Below are 20,731 nucleotides of genomic sequence, written 5' to 3'. Positions count from 1 at the left end.
AATAGGAACTGGATGGTTTCGACAAGCTCGACAGGGCGACAGCTTCATTGTATTTTAATCATATATTTCCCCCCTCAAGCACTTTAAAAAATGTCTACGACATCGTACGGTTATTTGATCATCAACTAGATTTCGATGCGGAGTATAAGAGCGGATTATATTGGGAATGTCCTTGTGTGTGTATAGAAGATTTATATAATACAATCATAATATCACACGGATGTTGCGATTAAGCCGTTTTTTTTCGTTTTTTGTTCGGTTCGGATTTACTGATTTAAGAAAGGGGTCGGTTTTTTTGGGTGGGGCAGTTGAGGAATCTTTATTTCATTTTATTTAATTATTTTGAATCTTTATCGATCCCTTTTTCTGGGGGGGGGGGGAGGGGGTGTCTTACCGGAAAATTACATACCAAAATAGAAATGGTATTAAATTTGGGTTTTGAGGGGGGAGTTTGATTTTTTGTCATTTCTAATTTTTATCGATATCTTATTATCGTAAGCATGCTGATTAGAAGAAAATTGGACAAGTGTCGTCTGCTCTCGTTTAGTTGAAAATTTCGAGAAGACAAAGTTTAGAGAAAGCATGGTTCAAGAGTTATATTCTTATTTAAAATTCATTTGTTTTTGATAATCATCATAATCCATGCTGTTTAGCGGGTAAATAAAACTAACGATAGAAATAAAATAATTGTGGGAGCTAGAGAAGAGTTAAACCTGTTTCACATTAGTTCCTGGCTAGCATTTATCAAATTGCCCTATCAATGCATGACAGTATGTTTGTACTATGTAACCCTTTTCTTTTTTGCAGATTTGAGGCCAGAGGCAACCATCATAGCCACACAATGTGCAAGTTTTTCTTGTGCAGGTGATAACCTGTCATCAGCAACAATCTCAGGATCATCGCTTGGGTATTGATTTCCTTTTCTTTTATTGACCTGTGACCTGCTAGATATTTTAATGCTGCATTACCTGCATCAGTGCAGTGTATTACATGTAAATCTTTAATTCTCCCATTTATTAACAATTTGGGTTTACCCAGTGTCTCATTTTCGACTTTTCCTGAGTTGTTGTTTTGGTTAATATTTATTTGTAACCCATTTTTTATTTTTTTTTTTAGATAAAAGGCATGCCATTAGCATTGGAATGCAATCGAATGTGGGTGTATTCACGAGGACACCCTTTTTACCCTATCCCGTCTGCTGGTGTAATTTATCACTCTTCAACGAATGGACGGAGCAACTGTAGATGCCTGGCCCTGGCTGTATTTCCCAGGCATAAAGGTAGGACAACATTGATCTCTATTCTTCCTTTTGTACAATTTTTGGTGGCGTTTATTTTAAATCGTGAGATAGTATACGGAGTATATATGTATTCCTAAGCTAGGCGGTTGACTGCAACTGTTTTCTCTCTCCGTTTTTGTTTTATCTCAGTAAGAGTTCAGTAAAAATCTGATTTGTCGAACGACTGCAGATCAGGCTTGTTTCGTACCTCACAACTTTTTCTTTGGGTAAACCATCACATTTGAAAATATTTGAACTTTTAACACTTATTGAAGCATATTGCACCAAGACAATTTTTTTAAAAAGAGAGACCTGCCGCCACACCGGCACCTCCTCGTATAATACAATAACAAAGCCAACGCCCATAATCTATTGAAACATGTTAACCCCGGAGTGTATATAGAGGGAAGAAGCCAAAGAATCGGGCGATTCAGAAGGTCAGATGGCACCAACGTAATACTACTTGGTCGACACAATAAAACAACGGTGTGTGTAGTGTAGCAGTACGTGCCTGGTCTGAAAGAAAGGAGATGGAAAATGACAAAAGGACGAGAGAGAGGACCCCCATCACTCTGGGCCAAAAAAGAAAAAAAACTTGTATCTATTACTATACGGGATTCTATATCCTCGCTGCTCAACTATTTACAAGTAGTAGAGTCGACCAGACACGCTACGCTACTACACCACCACGTACTCTCTTTTGTTCACGATTTTCTGATGCCGAGCTCCTTTTTTTCCCTTCTTATTCTCCCGTTCTCGATGGGGATTGTAATCATAACGAGATTAGACGTTGAGCTCTTTCTTTTCTATATACCCCCTTCTCTCTTGATCCAGTCCTCTCCTCCTCTGCGTACATACTTCAATGGCTCTCGCCAAATATATGCGCCGTAGACTTTCTATTCTCGTTTCGCAGGCGAAAACCAAAAAACCCAGTCGTCGCGGCACTCGAAATCAATAATCGAGTCTTCTTCTTCTTCTTTTTGAAAGTACAAAAATTTGACGTGCAACATTTGGGGGAGCGCGAAGAAGAAGAGCCCATCAAAACAAAAAGAGAAACGGCTGTGAAATGTCAAATGTCCGACACTGTCAGCACGCGCCTCCCCTGTGCGTATGTCTATTCTTGGAACTGATATTTACATATCTACAAATGACAATTGTCAGTTTGGCGAAACACAAGAAGTGCTGCGCCTGATGATGTTGCTGGATATTTTAAAACTAGGGAAGACTTGTCTTTATTTTGTTTGTTTCTGCTCTGCTGGACTTTTCTAACTGATGCGCCCCCGTCTCATAAATATGTCGGCTGGAAGAACAAACAAAAAAAAAAATGCGCGTTCGCCTCGGGTGCTATACAGCGTGATTGAATAATGCACCGCAAGTAGTTGCCAACTCCCGCATTCAGCGTGAAAAATTTGGCGTCTGATCTGAAGCGAACCTTTTTTCTGTATTTTCGCTCTGACGTCTGTACCTTTTCCTCGGCAAGGGCCCCCGCCATTTGCGTCACCTAGAACTCTTACTAGCACATTGATTGATTTATATAATTGTTTCCCTTACATAACGGCGGTATATTCCGAGTGCCTACGTAACTGTAGGGCATGAGGTATTCAAGAGTATAATCGATCGGATAAGTTTCGCCAACCCAGCAGAGGAGCAAAAGATGTTGGCGGGACTATGCGAAACGCTCGCATAACACAAGTCGGCGTGTTAGCCGGCCCCTTATGGATGAAGGGGGGGAGGGGGCTGTTTAAAAGATGGCGGAGAGAAATACTTTCTTTTGAGCTCGTCATTTTTGTTTGCCTTTCTCACAGAGATACAAGTGACGAGATCCTCTGTTTCAATACGACTCGGCTCGGAATTGTGTAAATACGCGCTTCGTCGATTTCCTTGATGCTGCTGCCCTTGGTTGGTTGGTTGGTTGCATATCCAACTAGCCCGGCCGATGGCCCCCCGACTGCATGGGTGTCGTTCAATAAATATTTACTTCCACGGCGACCAGCACACAGCACAGCACTAGCAAGCGATGGTTGGTATAGCTTGCTTGCTTGCTGCCTGGCCCTACAAATCCATCCATCCGTTTCTAGCTTTCCAGACACGTGCGTGCTCGTGTGTGTGTCTTTTTTGTTCTGTGCCGGCCGGCCGGCGTAAACAATTTTGACCCGATTTTTTTTTTTTATTTGGTTGCGAGTTGGTCAGTGTGCCTTTGCGTGTCGCTGACCGGTCCAAAGCTGTGCCTTGGATCAACAACTTCAATGCGATTTAGCGCTGGCAATCGGTTGCGAAAACAACGGCAGACAAGACGGACAACAACACGTCAAGGGAAAACAAATGAGCTTTTTCCTTTTTTCCCGACTCATTTTTCTTCCATTTTGTTGTTGTTGTTTTTGTCTCTCTGATGGCGTGATCAAGCGCATTATAGTATATATCTTGCAGCACTGGCTAGTACTAAAGATTTTTCAAAATAGAAAAACGCGCGTCTATTTGTATAGACATCCAGGAGGATCAAAAACTAATTGATCCCGGAAAGAAGATATTTCCCCTTCTATTGGCTGGCGCAGTCTCTACTCCGTTGGAGTTTCCTTGGTGGTGGTGACTGACGGTTGGCTTCATCCGTCACGTAAACGCGCGTACACAACAAGCCCCGCAGCTGCTGCATTTTGGCGAAATCGCTTTTTGGATGAGAGAGAGAGAGAGAGATGTAACACACACAACAAAGTCTTGGCGATAGCGACTCTCTCTGTAGAGGAGAGAGAGATCCGCTATAGCTGATAGGGTAGCAGGGGGTATACACTACACACACACACGTATAAATCGACACCGGAAATTACAAGTTCCTTTTGATCAATTTCGAGGTGAAATGAATTCCTGACAGCAACCGATATTGCTACTTTTGCCCGGGGGGAAAATGGCGGGTGCTATAGAACGTGTATGTGTGTAACATACACGTTTAACACTTATCGTCGGCAAGGATTTTATCGATGTCTAGATATTGCTAGAACGATGATGATGCGCCATCATGTTTAGAAGAATAAATGTGGTAAATGTTGATGAATTTCCAGATAGGAAATAAAAGGAGGAGCTAGATAATCATCGACTCTCTTTATTTCCGCCTGTTACGATCTAACGGACATCGACGTAATAAAAATAATAAAAAAAGGGTCAAGGGGGAAAGAGAAAAATAAATAAAAGAGAAAAATAAATAAAAGAGAAAAATATTGGACAGAGAGAGTCCTGTATGATTGTGGAAGTTGTGCTCTTTTTTTTTAACCGGTTTTCGTAACATCTAAGCAATAATAAGCCAACGTCAGCGCATCGCGGCCGATGTAATAATCAGAATAGATAATATACATCCCGCAGCTGAAGCATCAGCAGTCGGGAGCGCTGCATGCGCAGTGCAACTCGGCGGGAGTAATCGGATTACCGCCAAGGAGAAGAAGAAGACGAAACTCGAGATGTTGGCGAGAGAGAAAGAGAGAAGCCTGAAGGAAGAAAAGAGACGATCGCTGCTGCTGCTGTATAAGGGGATTCAATGGACAGGATTCTTTTTTCATTTCTTATTCCGCAACGAATTATTATGCCATGTAAGGAAAGGGCAAAACTTCCTTTCAGTTCTTTCTTCGGCTGATGGCAAATTGGAAAACTTTGCCAGCCAAATTTGAGCCGGAGAATGACAAGGACTTGCCATTGGTTATAAATATCACATGGGCATTAGAGGAATTCAACAGGAGTGGGCGGGGGAGATGATGCTGATTAGAATTCATGAATTCATCGATAACGATCTCAGCTTTACTTGTATCCTATTCTTTTGACCGAAATCTATAAACGCGGCCGACGAATCGCATTGCGCTCGTTCGTCGTTTTCTTTCAGATTTTCCGCTCGTCGGCTGGCACCGGTATTCGATGATGGATGTGATTCCGCCACTTGTCTAACAAACGACGACAAGTAGCGAATGATGGATGGTCCACTGGATCGAAAAGATTCCGTCTCTATCCAACGTACAGATAGTAAAAAAGAAATAGCGGCGCTGGCTGGCTGCTGTGCTCTCCATCTTCATCGCGGGATCATCAAAAATGGTTCGATTGATGTTATTTCTCTCTCTAGTACACACGATTCTATATTTGGAAATTTACCGATCTGGAAGCGAATGAGACGGACAAATAAGAGGGTGGGCCAAAAGAACGGAGGGAGGGGGGGATCCTGTCATTACTCGCCCGCGCCGATGTATATACGAAAAGGAAAAATGTAGAAAAGAGATGGTGGAGGGATCTACATGCCAGTGCACGTTCGTATACACTCAGCAAGACGTAAAGACTTAACTCGATTCCGACTGAAACATCACTCGATCCTCTCGACTCGCCAATCCGCCGAGAATTGCCGGAGAAACTTGTCTCTCTCTCTCTCTCTCTCTCTCTCTCGTTCCTTTAATTTCTCCTCCTGGCTGGCTGGCTGGTTATATCTTGTTCCTCTTTTTCGGTGAATCGAAACGGTGGAGAGGCAAATTCAAGTCGACGAGTCGTTGGCACAACGACGACATTTAAGTTGCAGTAAGAAGGGGTTATGATTCCTGCCGACCGGAACGACGAGCGCGGCTGATGCGGAGCGAGAGAGAGTGACTGGATGGCTTTCTCCTCCGCTGGGACGTGTGGAATAATAATACCTTGAAAGGCAAACAATCCACTCGTGCCTAAATATGCGGAGCTACTGCTGCTCCTACTACTACAACAACAACAACAACAGCAACAGCGGCGTGTATGCAGTTACCTAAAGACTAGCTTAGCTAAGTAGAGTCTCTCTCTCGGGCAGCGATCTCCGTAGATGTGGCCATTAAGGGCTAACCGTATAGATACACTTATACCCCGCATTGACCACGTTTCCAGCAGCCAGACTCTTCTTTTCTTTTTTCTTGATGGCTTTCTATGCAGACATGCAACTTTTCTCTAAGAGTCTCTTTTTTTATTTTTATTTTTTGCCCGTCTGCGGATCGATGGTAGAAAGTGGAAACTACCGCCGAGCACACACTAAATAGCTACCACCCACCCGGCACGTCTGCTACATGTATAGAGAGAGAAAGAGGAGCGTGGAACACTTGAGAGGCTGGCGGGCGCTGGATGTGTTTTTTTTCACCTGTGACAGCCAACTGCCAAAGAAAAAGAATCTTGAGAAAAACGGATGGCCTTTGCCTTTTGCGGCTTTATTTTTTCTTTTTATTCCTTTCTCCTGGGAAACTTACAGCGGAACAAACAGCCAACGAAAAGAATAATAATAATAAAGAAAAGAAAAAAAAAAAACTTGGGCTGGGTTTTTATTCTGATCCATCGATCGATTTCGCCGTGTACTTTTTCGCCTATAGCTGCTGCTGCTGCTGCTGCTGCTGCTGCTGCTGCTGTGTGTCGCTGTGAGCGGGCGAGCTCCTTGTTGTCGGATGACAAGAAGACGAAAAAAGAAAATTCATTCCTGGTCGTTTGACTTCCAATTTCGAAGATTGCAAGAATGTTGTTGTTGTGAGACAATCGTAAAACATTTCCGACATATCTTTCAAATACCAAAAACACAAGAGCGCGTGCCGTACTCGACTCCTATATAGTACACATTTCAGTCTCCAGCTATATTTACTGTCTCTACACGTACTCGACGTATACATACAGGCTAGACAGAAGAGTAAAAGTTCAATCGTTTTTTTTTTTTTTTTTTTTTTTTGGCGATGGAGTATCTATTTATGTCGATGGATGGATATGGCCAATGCATGTATGTGTTGTCTGCTGTGCAGGTTGTTATATATATGCAGTATATTCCGTTTTTATTTTTTATTTGAGAGGCTTCCGGAAGGAATGTACTACAGCTTCTCTCCTTGTGTGTGTGTGTAGAGCGGCACCGGCTGCTGTCAATGCCAATCGATGCTTGGTACATGTAATATACACACACACGTTTTTCTACCGTCTCCTTTCTTTTTCGCCTTTGATCTGTCTTTTCCATTTTCCTATTATTATTATTATTTTTCCTTTTTTCGGAAGGGAGGAGCTCTTTGAGTGCTTCTCCTAGTGCCAACGAACAAGGATATGGTGGCAGCAGAACCTATACTGAAACAGATGAAAATAACTTGGGATATTATCTCGGAGAAGAGAGAGAGAGGTACATACGAGAGCAGACGTGCGGAGCTGCTAGCTGCTCTATCGAATCCCACCGAGGGAGAGAGCCAAGCCAACAACAATGAAATTATATTCTTTTTAAGCGCGTCTGCTGTTGTCTCTCTCTCTCTCTCTTTCTCCTGTTTGAAGCGTGAACCATTACATATTCCCACCAGAAAACAAAACGACACCACTCGCATTTAGGGAGGGACGACGACGAGCGGACGAGGAGGGGAAGTTTCGAGATGCCACACGCAGAGAGTCTAAAGTCTTTTTACTTGTTCGTACACAATTACCCAGAATGGGAGTGGCCCGCGTGACAATCCCCCACCCCCAGCCCACCCCTCCTCTCTCTCTCTTACCCCTTGAACGAGAATGTCAGAGGGGATTTTTGCCTTAAATTGAAATTGACCGAGTTGTTTCCCCATGACGCTGTGGGTGTGTTGGAGACAGCGGGCGGCCAGCCCTCAGCCCCAGCTCTAAACCACTTTATGTATATATATACAGATAACCAGATTGATGCCCACCAACTCTGTGATGCTCCATATTTCCCTTCTTTTTTTTTTCCTCCTCCCCCCATTTTCACTTGACTTCTTTTTTTGATGGCTCCATCTACCGACGCCCGCGGTGGAAACAATTCCAGCGAGCCACAATAGATTTATCGGGTCTTTTTCATGTTCCCAGCTCGCAGCACTGACAGCCGTTTCTGTCCCGAAAGAAAAAGAAGAAACTTGCTTTTTATAGTACACTTCTTTAGATGCGATGGATTTGATTGTATTGCTGACAATGACAGTCACTTTCATTTGACGACAGCGTCACCAAAGAGAGAGAGAGAGCCTTTTTTATTCAAATTCAAAAATGGCACGAAATGAATAATGTAGATTATAAGGAGAGGATCTCACCCAATTGGCATGGTGATTATTCGTGGGTCGTTTCACCAACAACTTTGAAGACAAAAGACCCATTTCGGGACAGTTTTCTTTTCACTAATATCAAGAAAGCTCAAGCGTATACCCCTACGTACATATAGTCACAACTCATTGAAAAAAGCCGAGAGGAAAATAAGGGAATTTCAGAGTGAGAGAGAAAGGGCTCCAGGGAAATTACCTGTACATCCGACCTATCCATAACAGAGACGACGCCAGCACTGTTCTATCCTCTATAATTTATAGCTGGGCAGACTTCACCGCCGACAACCCAAAATCCCAACTTTTTAAGAGTATACACTGCTCTGATTTGCGTTCGTGTCTATATCCTAATATGTATACAACAAACAAGGCTGCGGACTTTTAATGGCTGAGAGAACACAAAATCAATGGGTGAAAGTTTCTCTGCTCACCAACCGCCGTCGCGAAAAAAAGAAAAATTAGAATTAAAAAAAGGATAGAAACACACCCAACTATAGCGCCGTAAGCAACAAGCCGAATCGTTTATAATGCCGAGCACTCTTGCGCAAACAAGCGCCTCGAACATTGCCCCTCGTTAGAAATCAGGTGATATGACAAACAAACAAAAACGGTTGCACCCAGGAACAAGGCTTACAACCGACGAAATCTATTAATTGCAGCTACGTGTATAGATCCTTGGCATGCAACAATAGCAAGGCTTCGTTCACGGATGAGAATAATCGCAGATGGGAAGTATCACTGCGAAAGATGCGATTCGCTTCCGCCGTGAAATAAAACCACTTTTCTTTTCGGATCTTATATAACAGTGCCAAATCACTATGTTTTTCTTTTAGGTTAAGGCTACATAGTCGTGTTGTTGCTACAGACAAGGAAATCGAATTGGAATCTAAGTGCATCCAACATCTTCTGGTGGATATCCGTCAGCCAGGCAACATACGTCTATATCAAAGCCACAAAAGGAACGAACCAAAATAAAGGCATTTAGCACACATATGCAGACATTGTACTGCTGTATAGAACCAAGTAATAAAAGACACAGAATTTACTGCTGGTTACTAGGATATGGTTAACACCAGTATCACAACAAGATACAATAAAAAAAATCCCAAAAAACTGAAAAACAATCCAGACCGCAATTTCTAGGAAACGGATACGCAATTGTTTTACCAAAATGCGCCATGCATCAACAAATGCACGGCGAGAGGTGAAATAGATATTGCCAGAATTGGCGGGTGGTGTGAGCATAAAGTTGAGCGCTTTCTAGCGTATGTATAGTGCTACATCTAAAGTTGTGCGTTTGCATCTTGATTTTATCGAGTTAAGATAGAGAGCTGGCGAACTTTCCCGTTTCTCTTTCGCCATCTCGTCTTTAACCTTACAAATTAAAGCGAGAGTGGCTACAAAATAAATTAGACGAAAGTCTCGTCTGCTCGTGCGGGTAATTAGTTGGCAGCCGGAGAAATCCCTAAGAAATTAGGCGAAGGTCAATGCGGATAATTTAACATCTGCGAGTAACGTGCGGAGTAATCAGCGCCCAAAGTTCGGGGAATTTATTCGTAGACACGGCGTGGATTTCGTTAAGGGGAGAAACGGTTAAATGCAGCAGGTTAAGTGCTAATACTACGCAGACGGCACACCAACAACTGCGCAACATAACTCACGTCACGTCGTGGTTATGCATGAAATGATGTCGGCTACCGTGCCATAATTCCATCCGCCTCTACCTTGTTTCTGGCAGTTGATTAACAGTTCGTCGTAAGCCGTTCAAAAGATCCAACTGTAGGGCAATGCCATTTCTTATAAATCAATATTTCAGACATCTTTCCACCCACAGAAAATTCATAGGATTACGGATTAACATTCGACATACCTTAAACATTTCAAGTCACAGTCTTTTGTCTCGATGTGCTGACAAATTAATTTTTTATATGAAAGAAGCTGAAGTCAACGTAAGAACCTGACCCTCCACATCCATTTATTCGAAGCCGAAGCAAGGCGTAAGCCGGTTTGGGGTTTTACTAATATATTTTCTTCCTAGACGTCTCAAACTATTTACATCCAGTTTCATTTTACCGCACCCAACCTGACTGCCTTTATCGATTGGATAATTTTTTTTTTCCCGTTTTAGTAATTCACTTACATGTTCGCAAAAAAAAAATAAAAATAAAAAAAATAAATGATCTCCTAATTGCTGTAATAGAATTAGTGCGGATTATTTATTGTGAATACCGAATGGCCGAATGTTTTGATTCTCAACTAATGGAAATTCAAACGAAATTCCCGAATAAACTTTTAATTTCAACCAGTAACAAAATAAAATGGAACAAATAGCTTTAGGCCAGCTTCAACTAAAAGACACAAAAAAAAACAATCAAAGAAACTGCAGCAGTCTCTTTGTATGGCACAGTAACTTACAGTTGGCCGACGTAGACAACATCACCTATACGGATCCGTCCGGATTGTTCCAGGGATAAATTGATTCCCAAGAGAGGAGACTCGCCAATGGCTCTACGCAACACCGGATCCTCTGCTAGACGGTATCTATATTCGAAGGCACAGAAGGAAAAACAAGAGAGCGAAACGACAAGGGGGGAGAAAAGAACAAAAGATAAGATTGTTGTGCAGACAAACAACACGCATCGACGCGGAACGAAAGTCAGTGTAGTCAGTACATACTTTCGAAGAGTTCGTAGAGGTTCCAGGTCAGGGTCCTTAATTCCAGTCGCTGGATCAATCGTAGTTAATACACATCTATAAATAAATCAACGAAAAGATAACATCATCTGGCAAGTTCTTTGTTGGGGAGTAGCTGGGCAGTATTTACCGGTCGCATCCCTTGACGTAGCGGAAGATAGCTTGTTCGCCGATACGAACAAATCTCCAATCGTCCTCTTCGTACGGACGCTGACATCCGCTGATGGTGATGGTTGGACGAAAATATGAAGCTGAAATTTCCAGTCCATCCACTCGAGAATTCAAATCATTTGCCGACTCGACGGATAGCAAATGAAACGGGGTTGTGTCGGAGAATACTCCCTACGTAATAACCCAAATAAATCAATGCAACGAATTTGCTCTTTGTGTGATGAATAGAAAATCAAATACTATTGTTAATTACCCCGTCTTTTGGTTTCATCCAGGGGTGGCCCAACTTCGACTTAACCACGCGAGGAGATATTTCAGGGTAGGACAAATGGGCCAGTCTGGCACCAGTATCTTGTTGGAAAATATACTGTGATAGCCACTGAGACACTTGATCACCACAATCAAAAGCAGTTACTTCATCTCCCCAAACTCTGTAATATCCAAAGCTATTAATTCTTTCCAGATAAAAAAAAAAAGGTGACCTTGAGTTACTCATTACATAAAAGAATACAATACCTCACTTTAACTTGTTTCTCTGTTTCAGATTGAGATGGAATTGAAAAAGTAATTGGTCCAGAGTTGGGTGCTGTCAATTCTACTTTGTTGTCAGAAACAGATATTTTGATCAACACCATTGTTGGGTGAAGTCGAGCATGCAAAAAGTTGTTGCTTTCATTGTACACCATAAAAGACCTGATATTCAAACATGACACAGTTAATCTTACATGAAAACGATGTAAATTTTAAGCAAAACTTGGGTAGGCAAACCTGTCTTGAAGTTCTCCACTGACAAGCCCCATCTTCTGAGCATCAGCCTCCTCCACTTCAATGCCATGACATGATTTAATGGGGAAAATGTGTAGTTGACTCACCACGCCACACGCCTTCCACCCCTTAACTAATTGCTTGGAAGTTTTCATCTGGTTGGATTTTTTGTAGAGTTTGTAGGCAGCAGCAGCGCCTAGGAGGGCTGCTGCTCCTATTCCGACAGCTAAAACTACTTTTTGTTTTTGATCCATGTTCTTTTCGACAAGAAAAAGGTGAAACAAGACACCAAATAGGTAGAACAGGTACTGAAGTGATCGATTACTGCTGATTACCTGCTGATATGAACTGACAAGCACTCAGACAGACAACGAAGTAAAAAAAATTTGTTTTGCATGCGTAAACATTGGCTGAAAGACAACAGTGCCAATTTTCGTCTCACGAATTTTTTGTTACGCAATTATTTTGTTCCTTATTATAATTATAAACTAATCTTTAATTACTAGTCTGGTGTTTGCAAAGGTATAATGAATTTAAAGAAAGTGAATTTTACCGAGTGAGGAAAGAAAAGATAAACGAAATTAGCCACTCAGATTCGAAACGTTCTAGTTCTTATATCTTATCTGTGTCGAGTGCGCGTTATCTTTTCGTTAATTCGCTTTGCTCCCAAAAATTTTTCCGATTTCACTTGGATACTAAAGCTCTTCTAATTTGTTATTTAATGCGAACAATTTTGTAAAGAGTAGGATATCCGGTATACGTGCTTAGAAAACGCTTTCATCAAAGTGTAATTTTATTTTTCAAAGGCAAATTTCTGCGCGCTTGCTGCACATCTGTAGATCGGATTATATCCGGCGTGATGGCTACCTTAGCCAGCCTTAGCCAAATTTCTGAAAGCGGTGTAATATTTGACAAATGTCTAGCGCAAGTTTTTTGAGGGACCATCACTTGTTTTCAGGGGGGGGGGGGAGTAGATTTTGTTAAGCATGTTGCTTATAGGATTTTAAAGATTATATTACACGTTGAGTAACGAAAAAAAAAAATGAGTCTAGAACTGCTGAATGGCAGAAAGTGCAGCTGCGGCACTTTCAAGGAAACACGAAACACGAACTAATCGATCGCCAAGAGAAGCGGTAGACCTAAAAGTTGTGTACACATCCACTCTCTTGAATACATCCTCCAATTTCTTCTTCTAGTAGCCTGAATCCGTCTGAGATCCAGAGCTGATAACCCTGCGCCATTTTTGCTCGCAGAACCATCAAGACATCGTTGGGACAGTTATGTAACGTTAGGCAAGTGTCCCGACGAATCAAGTTCCCTTGTTTGGAGTGCCTCTGCGCCTTTGATAACTCGTTGATCTCTTAACATCTAGGCGTAACACACATATGCAGTAATGAGGACGAGCACCGTGTTATTAGCCTTGTTTGACAGAAACAAAAATGACGCCTACTATATTTATAAATATTGTTTATACTACAGTACCCACCAAACTATTAGGTACACCCCCCTATTTTCAATGCATTCTTATGGCACTACGTGTCCTAGAAAAATGCAATAACTCTTGAACCGCTTGGGCTAGATTTTTTTCCTTTTGGCCCTGAGTAGATCTAATGATGATCTACATTTTTTCTACACATGAAGTTGTCGTAGGATTAACCCCCACGGCGCTACGGTATCGTTCAGTTTATTAGGTACACCCGTTTTCCCCCCATATGCGCCGTGTTAAATACGGCGTTTTCAAAAATTTACAAAAAATACTAAAAATCAAGCTAAAATCTTTTTCTTTGTGCCAAAAGATGCACAATTCTTCACTCTATACGAATATAAAGAATGATTTACAATCAAACCAACTCAGAGAACCCTTCCCTATACCTCAAAGTTTTCCACTTCAAAATTTGTCGAAATTTCTAATGCCTATGGGGGCGACAGTGCAAGTGTGTAGTAAAAAGTACAAATTTTGAAGTGGAAAACTTTAGGGTATAGGGAAGGGTTCTCTGAGTTGGTTTGATTGTAAATCATTCTTTATATTCGTATAGAGTGAAGAATTGTGCATCTTTTGGCACAAAGAAAAAGATTTTAGCTTGATTTTTAGTATTTTTTGTAAATTTTTGAAAACGCCGTATTTAACACGGCGCATATGGGGGGAAAACGGGTGTACCTAATAAACTGAACGATACCGTAGCGCCGTGGGGGTTAATCCTACGACAACTTCATGTGTAGAAAAAATGTAGATCATCATTAGATCTACTCAGGGCCAAAAGGAAAAAAATCTAGCCCAAGCGGTTCAAGAGTTATTGCATTTTTCTAGGACACGTAGTGCCATAAGAATGCATTGAAAATAGGGGGGTGTACCTAATAGTTTGGTGGGTACTGTATATATGGATTGTAAAGTTTGATGTGGCCTCATTATTACCTTAGTAATACCTAGCGAATAAAGAAACAAGTTTCCTTTACGTGTTTTGCCAACAAGATGATTTCTCAAATAAATTTATAAGACGTACTAAAATCCCCCCCCCCCCCCAAAAAAAGAAAAAAATTCTAAATGAATTCAACTTTCTTTTTTGCCCAGTAAGTACATCCGAGTCTGTGTGTCTGCTATTATTATTAATGGCCTTTACTTTTTATTATTCATGCGCACTGCGAATCCAGCATTCCCCAGGCAATATATATTTACCTTTAGCTGTTACGAACATGACGTCAACTGAACGACCAGCTACCTAGATAAAATGCGATGCGCACTCAGAAGGCGTTTATACTCGTAAAACTGGAATGAAAAGTACACCATCACGAGGGCCATCGCTTCTGGCTCCTGCAATATTGAAACATTTCTTTGAAAGAAACATCAGTTCAGATTGCTTTTCAACCTGATCAGGTCTCACTGGTCATTTGAATATGTCCATAGCCTACATGTACTTGGATATGAGGTACTTGATGTTTCCATACTATTAATATTGATGATATTCGAACTAGTTTTTAAATCTTTAACACACCTCTTTCGAAACGAAACCTTCAATATTTCAGTAATCTCAATTCGTCTTGTACATTTCAAGGAATATTATGCCAAAACAATGAAGCAAAGTATCGTTTAGTATTGCCATTTAATATTTCACGATAACCTTTTGTTTATTAAGAAATGTTAAAAGGTTCCTTTCAATGCGCTGACAAAACACATTACTAATCTTTGAAAAAGAATTCCCCATAAAAAACAAATTATTGGAGAAGTTTACTTGAACTTTGCGACGTCATCCGTTTGAATAAGGATTATGGTATACCTACTTGGAAACTACCAGATTTTATGCACGGAAAAAAGAACATTTAATGTTCTTTGAGTTTATTTTCCAATTTGAGACAAAGAGTTGACATTTATCATTTCCCTAAGCCAACTAGGGCTTCATCCATTAGGTCGTCATCAATAATGCACGGCGAGCTTTGAGAGGTACTCGACGCTGGTGATGGTCCGCTGGCGGCGGTAACAAGAGCAAGTTGATTGGCTAAAGGAGATCTACATAGAGAAGATGCGACTCAAATTACTTTGATGTCTCAAATGGCCAAAAAAAAAGAGAAGACAGGACATAGATAGAAGGAAAGATCTATGCCAACTATTTCTATTGTCTTTACCTCGTTTGCTGCAAAGCTAGAGGAGAAGGAACATTAACTATGTGCACAGATACGGATGGCGAGTTAGGATTCAGATCAGCCTCCGAATTCGATAAGAAACCATGGGGTCGAATACCGTAGGTTCCACGAGCAGACGGAGGCGGAAAAGGTTTCACGAACTCCTTGTCAGGAAGAGACTCCCCGTTTAACTCCCCTTCGTGTGCATCAGTCGTTTCATTAATACCACTATCATCTACAACGTTTAAATGCTTTAGTTTTATTCAGACATGAATCGATTTGCTATTGACTTACCCTGAGAAAACGGATCGCTCGGTGAGTTGCTTCCCGAATGAATCCGATTAAAATGCATGTTGTCCTCAGCATCGTTAGGCTTTGGACTCGTAGACGAATCGCTTTCTTCCATAAATTCATCCATATAGTTGGAACGACCCTGTAAATGATTTCGAAAAATTTATCATCGCATCTTCAATAATCTATATTTTTTTCTCTCACCTCCGATTGCTCCATCCTCATTGCTGGATCACCAGTGTACTTGGGTCCTGAATTTCGTTTAAAAAGAATCATTTTAAGCCAAACTAAATTGACTGTCAGTACATGTAAGATGAGGTTTCTTACCACTGTTCTGAAAAATGTCAGATTCTGGATTATGTTGCGATCGAAGTTTATCTATGACAGCTGAGAGTGAGCTTTTTCTCGATCTTAATGGTGATTTATTTGGATTGCCGGAAGATGGACAAGACATTAAACCATCAGCTGATATCCCACCAGTATTACCGCTGAGTTTGCAGTTTTCTGAATCTAACGATAAAAAGAATGTTACTACGACGTAATGAAAAAAAGGACATTTTTTTTTTACCTGACAGTATTGGAGGTGAGAAAGATAGGAGCTCTTGAGTGACGGTATGTATAGAACTTTGCAAATCCATCTGAGATGGTAACATTTCACTAAATAAACGGAACTTATTAGAATGTCTTTCATAATACGTTTACCCATCAATTTGAATTCGTACCTGTTTGCCGTAGCCAGAGCAAGAATAGAATTAAAACTGTTGTCTTCTTTTGATTCTTCGGATTTGTCTTCAACGGCTAGGGAAAAGTCGAGAGACTTGGTCTTGAGCAAAGGCGGACCACGACTGTGGTGGTGATTGGATGTTGGTGTAGGCGTCCTTGATTTCTTTTCACGATCCCTCGATCGTTCTTTGTCTCTATCCCTGTCCCGATCTCGATCCTTGTCTCGGTCCCGTTCTTTATCTTTATCTTTATCTCTGTCTCGATCACGATCTCGATCCTTGTCTCGGTCGCGTTCCTTGTCACTTCTTTCGCGATCTCTGTCTTTGCTCTTCTTTGATTTCGAAGACGGTGATGTCGTACCTGTCAACAAAGAAGCATCAGCTGTCAAAACACTGTACTAAGAAAAGAATATTATATTAAAAAAGGTATCTGAAGACAGATTACTTACATTTGAGAGCTGACATAGAAAGAGCCGACATTGATGGTTTACCACCCGAGCTAGGGTGTTTTGGGCTGCTTGACGGTGTTGAACTTTTGCTGCTGGATTTGGAAGGAGAAGTAAGAGGACTCAAACTGGCATTACTGGGTGGCGTGGAAATGCTGTTACTTCCACTGCTGCTATTTTTATGGTTCAGTTTAGGACTTGAATCCATTTTCAATAGAGCTCCAGGCGGCCCCATTAGAGTAGCACTTAGGTTCATCATTTTTGTCGGTTTTCCACCACTGCCACCGCTAGAAGGCGACTTTTCTCCTTCCCTCCTTCGCTTTCTTTCCTTCCTTTCTCGCTCTTTCTCGCGATCTCGGTCTTTAGTCTCAGAATCAAGGGTGAGACCCTCTTTCAAGCGGAAATCTTTGTACTTGCTTTTATCCTTTGTCGGTTTCCCACCAACTGGAGTGATGGTCAATGAGCTAGGTATACTTGACGATGGCGAATCCTTGCTGAAAGGAATTATCTCAATTCCTGGACGGCGTTCCAAGTTAATGTTTGGATAAGTTGTAGCAAGTGAGCTAGTGTGTAGAGAGTTCACGGGTGTTATGCTGACAGATGGGTAAGCAGATTTGTTTTTTGGAGAAGATGATTCTTTGCTCTTTGTAACGTTCAGCAATGCAGCAACCGCATCATTTGATGAAAGGGAATCGGCATCTTCTGCAATTATTTGGTTGCCGTCTGCTACTGGTTCAATCACACTTACGTCCATGTCAATCGAATCAGATTTCAACGATACGTCATTGTTGGGTTTACGAACTGCGTTGAGATGCGCCGTGGTATTGTTCAGAGTAACGCCCAGTACCGAATCCGATGAGTGTGAGATGGCACTATATAATGAGACCATACAGTCAAATGGATTTGAATCAGAGGTATAAATAATCTGTAACTTTCACACCTATATTTAGAATCAGCATTCCCTAGTGTGGTAGGAATCCTCGATTCGGACGCCGGAGGAAACAGAGTTTTACCTGAAGGAAAAGACGGTTTAACATTACCAAAGAAAATACAACTCGTAACTGAAATACTTTAATTCACAATTTTATAGTTTAACAAGCGATTGACAATCAATCAAGTAAAAACAGAAGACGACTTGTGCTTTCGTTTCAATTACTTCGATTTGTTGAAGTAGTATCTTCAACGAGAGAGACGACGTCTTCCGACTTTTCCATTTCCACACCAAAGCACTCATTATCGGTTTCCTTCGGAGTTGACGCGTGAAGAATTGGATTTGATTGGTGCGTCATTACAACGTCAGAATTTCCCATGTTGTGTGTCCGGGGTGAATGTCCAGCGTCAAAACCTCCACCACCTCCGGCTGTAAAGGAAGGGTTGCCATACTGCCCATTGGATCCTGGATGGGAATCTGAGTCTCCATTAATGTGAGGTTGAAAACGACGCTCAAACGATCCTTGGTGATCTGATCCGTTCGTCCAACGTGAAGATGACGATTGCATCTAAATAAATTATTGAAATGAAGTATAACGCACAATAAATCTAGAAAATAAAATTTGGCATTTTACCTGACGTAAGATTGCTCTCATGGTCACTGGAATCGACAGACATCGCTGTAACACTTTGGTAGCATATTCATCACTTGATGACCTTTCTTCGTCTGCTCCAAAGAGACTGCATCGGATAAAAGTGGGATCCATGCCTAAATCAATTTCTACAGAACACATTTGTTCCAGAAGGGGATGCTCAAATGTCACAGACATGTGATCCAGAGAAATAGCACTAATCTCAAAAGTCAAGGCGGCACCCGAATCTGTTTGACTTTTAGGACGAATGCAGGAAGAAAGCAACACATTAAGTAGACCTTGTCTTCTCAGAATGGCTAGGATCTGCGGTACGTGTGACGGATGGCTATAAAAATTAAAAGAAAATAAATTACTTTGAATCACCACCGCAAAACGAAGGGCAATATTTACCAAAATGGAATGGAGGTGATACAACAGCATTTTAATGCAACGTCTTCGCTCTCAGTAACAAAGTAGCTGTGCTGCTGATCAGGTAAGGTTACGTGAAGCGCTCTGGATATTCGGTCTTCGTTACCAGGGCATTCCATTTGTCCTTTGGAAACAGTTTTGACCAGAGAACGAAACAAATACTCAGGTTCATCCCAGTTTCCAAGTTCCATTCCTGTAATAGACTGCACAAATGCATGGAGTTTTAAATGAGTTCAAACTATTCGTGGGTAAAAAAAGTTACCTTTATTTGTTGGGCAAACGAAAAACAAAGCACCAGCGGATCACGCATTCGAAGAACAAAGTTTGCCGGCAAAGATGCACTGTTGGTAGCGCTAAGAGGTGAAAACGCCGGTACACTTTCTCCGTCAGAGTTTCGGTTGACGGAAAAAAGCGGAGAAATCTAAGGAGGAAAAAAAATATTAAAATCAAAATTAACACAATCCTTCGTTGTGAAATTACCGGTAGTTGGAAATTGGTAGAGCTGTCAATACCAAGTGTGCATGAAATCCCAGCATTATTCTCTAATATTTTCTCCTGCGTCATGGCAATAGTCGGAGATTGTACGTTCATCAAGTCATACGGAGAAAGAAAATATGTGAGAGTAAGTGGCAACCCTCCAACCCTTGGCATTAGGATGCCAAGAGGCGATTTGTGAACAAGGGTCACAATATCTTGTCTGTAAGCTTGAAGTTTTGACACTGAAACCAAATCCATTTCTAGGGCACTTAAAGCAGCAAAAGCCTTAGCTTTCAGTTTTTTATCTGCACTAACTTGGTATATAGCACACAGACCCTGTAAGGATAATTCAAAATTATGGATTATTTGTAAACTTGATAAAATATATTTTAAAGATATTAAAAGAAACTAAATTTCACCTGCAGATGGCTAGTGAATTTTGAAAAATTTCCTGAATTCAAACACACAGCAATTTCATTGCAAGTTTGGGGTTCACTTTTCCCTTCATGTTGAATATGAACTTCACACACAGATCCTCCTTGTTCTACAATTACTTCCAAGTAAAACATATCAGACGAAATGAAAAAAGCCCTTCCTGAACCATCAGCTGTGAATTTCAATCTGTGCAGAAAGATAACTAATATGTAGGATTGCATATGTGAAGGTACCCAAATGAAAAATCTCTTACCCTGCTTGTCTAGATATGCTTTCAAGTCTTTCCAGCATAGACTGCAATGAAGTAACTTTCATGTTGGTTTGAAGGAGATCAAGACATTTTTGGTACTGCAGTTTCTCTACACTGTCATTATTGTAGCGTTTTTCCTGTAAATGAAAAGAAACATATATTTTTTAAAACTACTAGTTAAGATGAAGTTTTTCCGTACCAGAATAGTCATTCGAAATGTTTTGGCGCAATCTGTTAAATTTAGATGGTTTGTTTTGTGCCTTAGTTTTTCCATCAGCAGTTCAAGCTGCATTTTCTTGTTGTTTTCACTCATGATGAAAGCAAGTTTTGTATTCCGCAAGCTTGTAAAGAATGTGGTAACTAGTCCAGTCGATCCTACATCTAAGAACTACTAACAGAATCCATACTATAACAAATTTTTTAAATAAGGAATTGTTTTGTTTTAATTTTTAGGACATTCAACTTCAACTTCTCGGTAAGCCCTCGATGCCCTTAGGGTTTGTGAATTTGTGGGCATTGCCAGATCACCGTCGTCGCAATAGGCAAGTTTTGTTTAGACAGGCAACC

General features: G+C 41.1%; 2 protein-coding genes and 1 long non-coding RNA gene across 6 annotated transcripts; 1 reads left to right on the top strand and 2 right to left on the bottom strand.

Moving 5' to 3' along the window:
• The first annotated feature begins 436 nt into the window (after nucleotides 1–436).
• LOC124327437 lies at nucleotides 437–9,524 on the top strand. The gene is made up of 3 exons (XR_006916149.1): nucleotides 437–656; nucleotides 808–1,279; nucleotides 9,141–9,524. It is a non-coding gene; the product is annotated as an uncharacterized LOC124327437 (long non-coding RNA).
• A 1,060-nt stretch (nucleotides 9,525–10,584) lies between these two features.
• On the bottom strand, nucleotides 10,585–12,483 carry LOC124327213 (mitochondrial amidoxime-reducing component 1-like). Of its 2 annotated transcripts, none has more exons than XM_046786176.1 (7): nucleotides 11,941–12,483; nucleotides 11,689–11,865; nucleotides 11,426–11,603; nucleotides 11,132–11,343; nucleotides 10,984–11,058; nucleotides 10,723–10,848; nucleotides 10,585–10,655 (listed from the first exon to the last, which is right to left on the bottom strand). In XM_046786176.1, exons 1-7 carry the CDS (start codon nucleotides 12,189–12,191, stop codon nucleotides 10,652–10,654), a joined length of 1,023 nt encoding a protein of 340 aa, XP_046642132.1. In that variant the 5' UTR covers nucleotides 12,192–12,483; the 3' UTR covers nucleotides 10,585–10,651. The 2 variants fall into 2 exon arrangements, with proteins under 2 accessions (XP_046642132.1, XP_046642131.1); XM_046786175.1 differs by having other exon boundaries at nucleotides 10,585–10,848; nucleotides 11,941–12,194; nucleotides 12,273–12,482.
• Nucleotides 12,484–15,251: 2,768 nt separating this feature from the next.
• Nucleotides 15,252–20,652, bottom strand: LOC124326985 (mediator of RNA polymerase II transcription subunit 1-like). Of its 3 annotated transcripts, none has more exons than XM_046785739.1 (17): nucleotides 20,364–20,652; nucleotides 20,168–20,301; nucleotides 19,899–20,100; nucleotides 19,483–19,815; nucleotides 19,265–19,423; nucleotides 18,985–19,205; nucleotides 18,577–18,919; nucleotides 18,168–18,510; nucleotides 17,952–18,024; nucleotides 17,015–17,883; nucleotides 16,566–16,947; nucleotides 16,412–16,500; nucleotides 16,171–16,353; nucleotides 16,048–16,094; nucleotides 15,847–15,985; nucleotides 15,556–15,787; nucleotides 15,252–15,439 (listed from the first exon to the last, which is right to left on the bottom strand). In XM_046785739.1, the coding sequence occupies exons 1-17, from the start codon at nucleotides 20,475–20,477 to the stop codon at nucleotides 15,304–15,306; spliced, it is 3,999 nt and encodes a 1,332-aa protein (XP_046641695.1). In that variant the 5' UTR covers nucleotides 20,478–20,652; the 3' UTR covers nucleotides 15,252–15,303. The 3 variants fall into 3 exon arrangements, with proteins under 3 accessions (XP_046641695.1, XP_046641697.1, XP_046641696.1); XM_046785741.1 differs by having other exon boundaries at nucleotides 15,671–15,787; XM_046785740.1 differs by having other exon boundaries at nucleotides 16,566–16,926; nucleotides 20,364–20,651.
• Nucleotides 20,653–20,731: the final 79 nt, after the last annotated feature.

This window comes from Daphnia pulicaria, chromosome 2, assembly GCF_021234035.1.
Source record: "Daphnia pulicaria isolate SC F1-1A chromosome 2, SC_F0-13Bv2, whole genome shotgun sequence".
Taxonomy (NCBI): Eukaryota; Metazoa; Arthropoda; class Branchiopoda; order Diplostraca; family Daphniidae; genus Daphnia; species Daphnia pulicaria.
Note: the sequence above shows the minus strand (reverse complement) of the source record. Positions and strands in the feature narration are given on the sequence as shown.

Excerpts from the sequence above, each read along its gene's own strand:
- LOC124327213 (XM_046786176.1), bottom strand. The coding sequence starts at position 12,191 with ATGGATCAAAAACAAAAAGTAGTTTTAGCTGTCGGAATAGGAGCAGCA. Across the intron at positions 11,866-11,940 it reads AGTGGAGAACTTCAAGACAG|GTCTTTTATGGTGTACAATG; the intron begins GTTTGCCTACCC and ends TTTGAATATCAG. Across the intron at positions 10,849-10,983 it reads CCTCTACGAACTCTTCGAAA|ATACCGTCTAGCAGAGGATC; the intron begins GTATGTACTGAC and ends CTTCGAATATAG.
- LOC124326985 (XM_046785739.1), bottom strand. The coding sequence starts at position 20,477 with ATGAGTGAAAACAACAAGAAAATGCAGCTTGAACTGCTGATGGAAAAA. Across the intron at positions 16,354-16,411 it reads CTCACCTCCAATACTGTCAG|ATTCAGAAAACTGCAAACTC; the intron begins GTAAAAAAAAAA and ends TTTTATCGTTAG. Across the intron at positions 15,440-15,555 it reads CTAGCTTTGCAGCAAACGAG|ATCTCCTTTAGCCAATCAAC; the intron begins GTAAAGACAATA and ends TTCTCTATGTAG.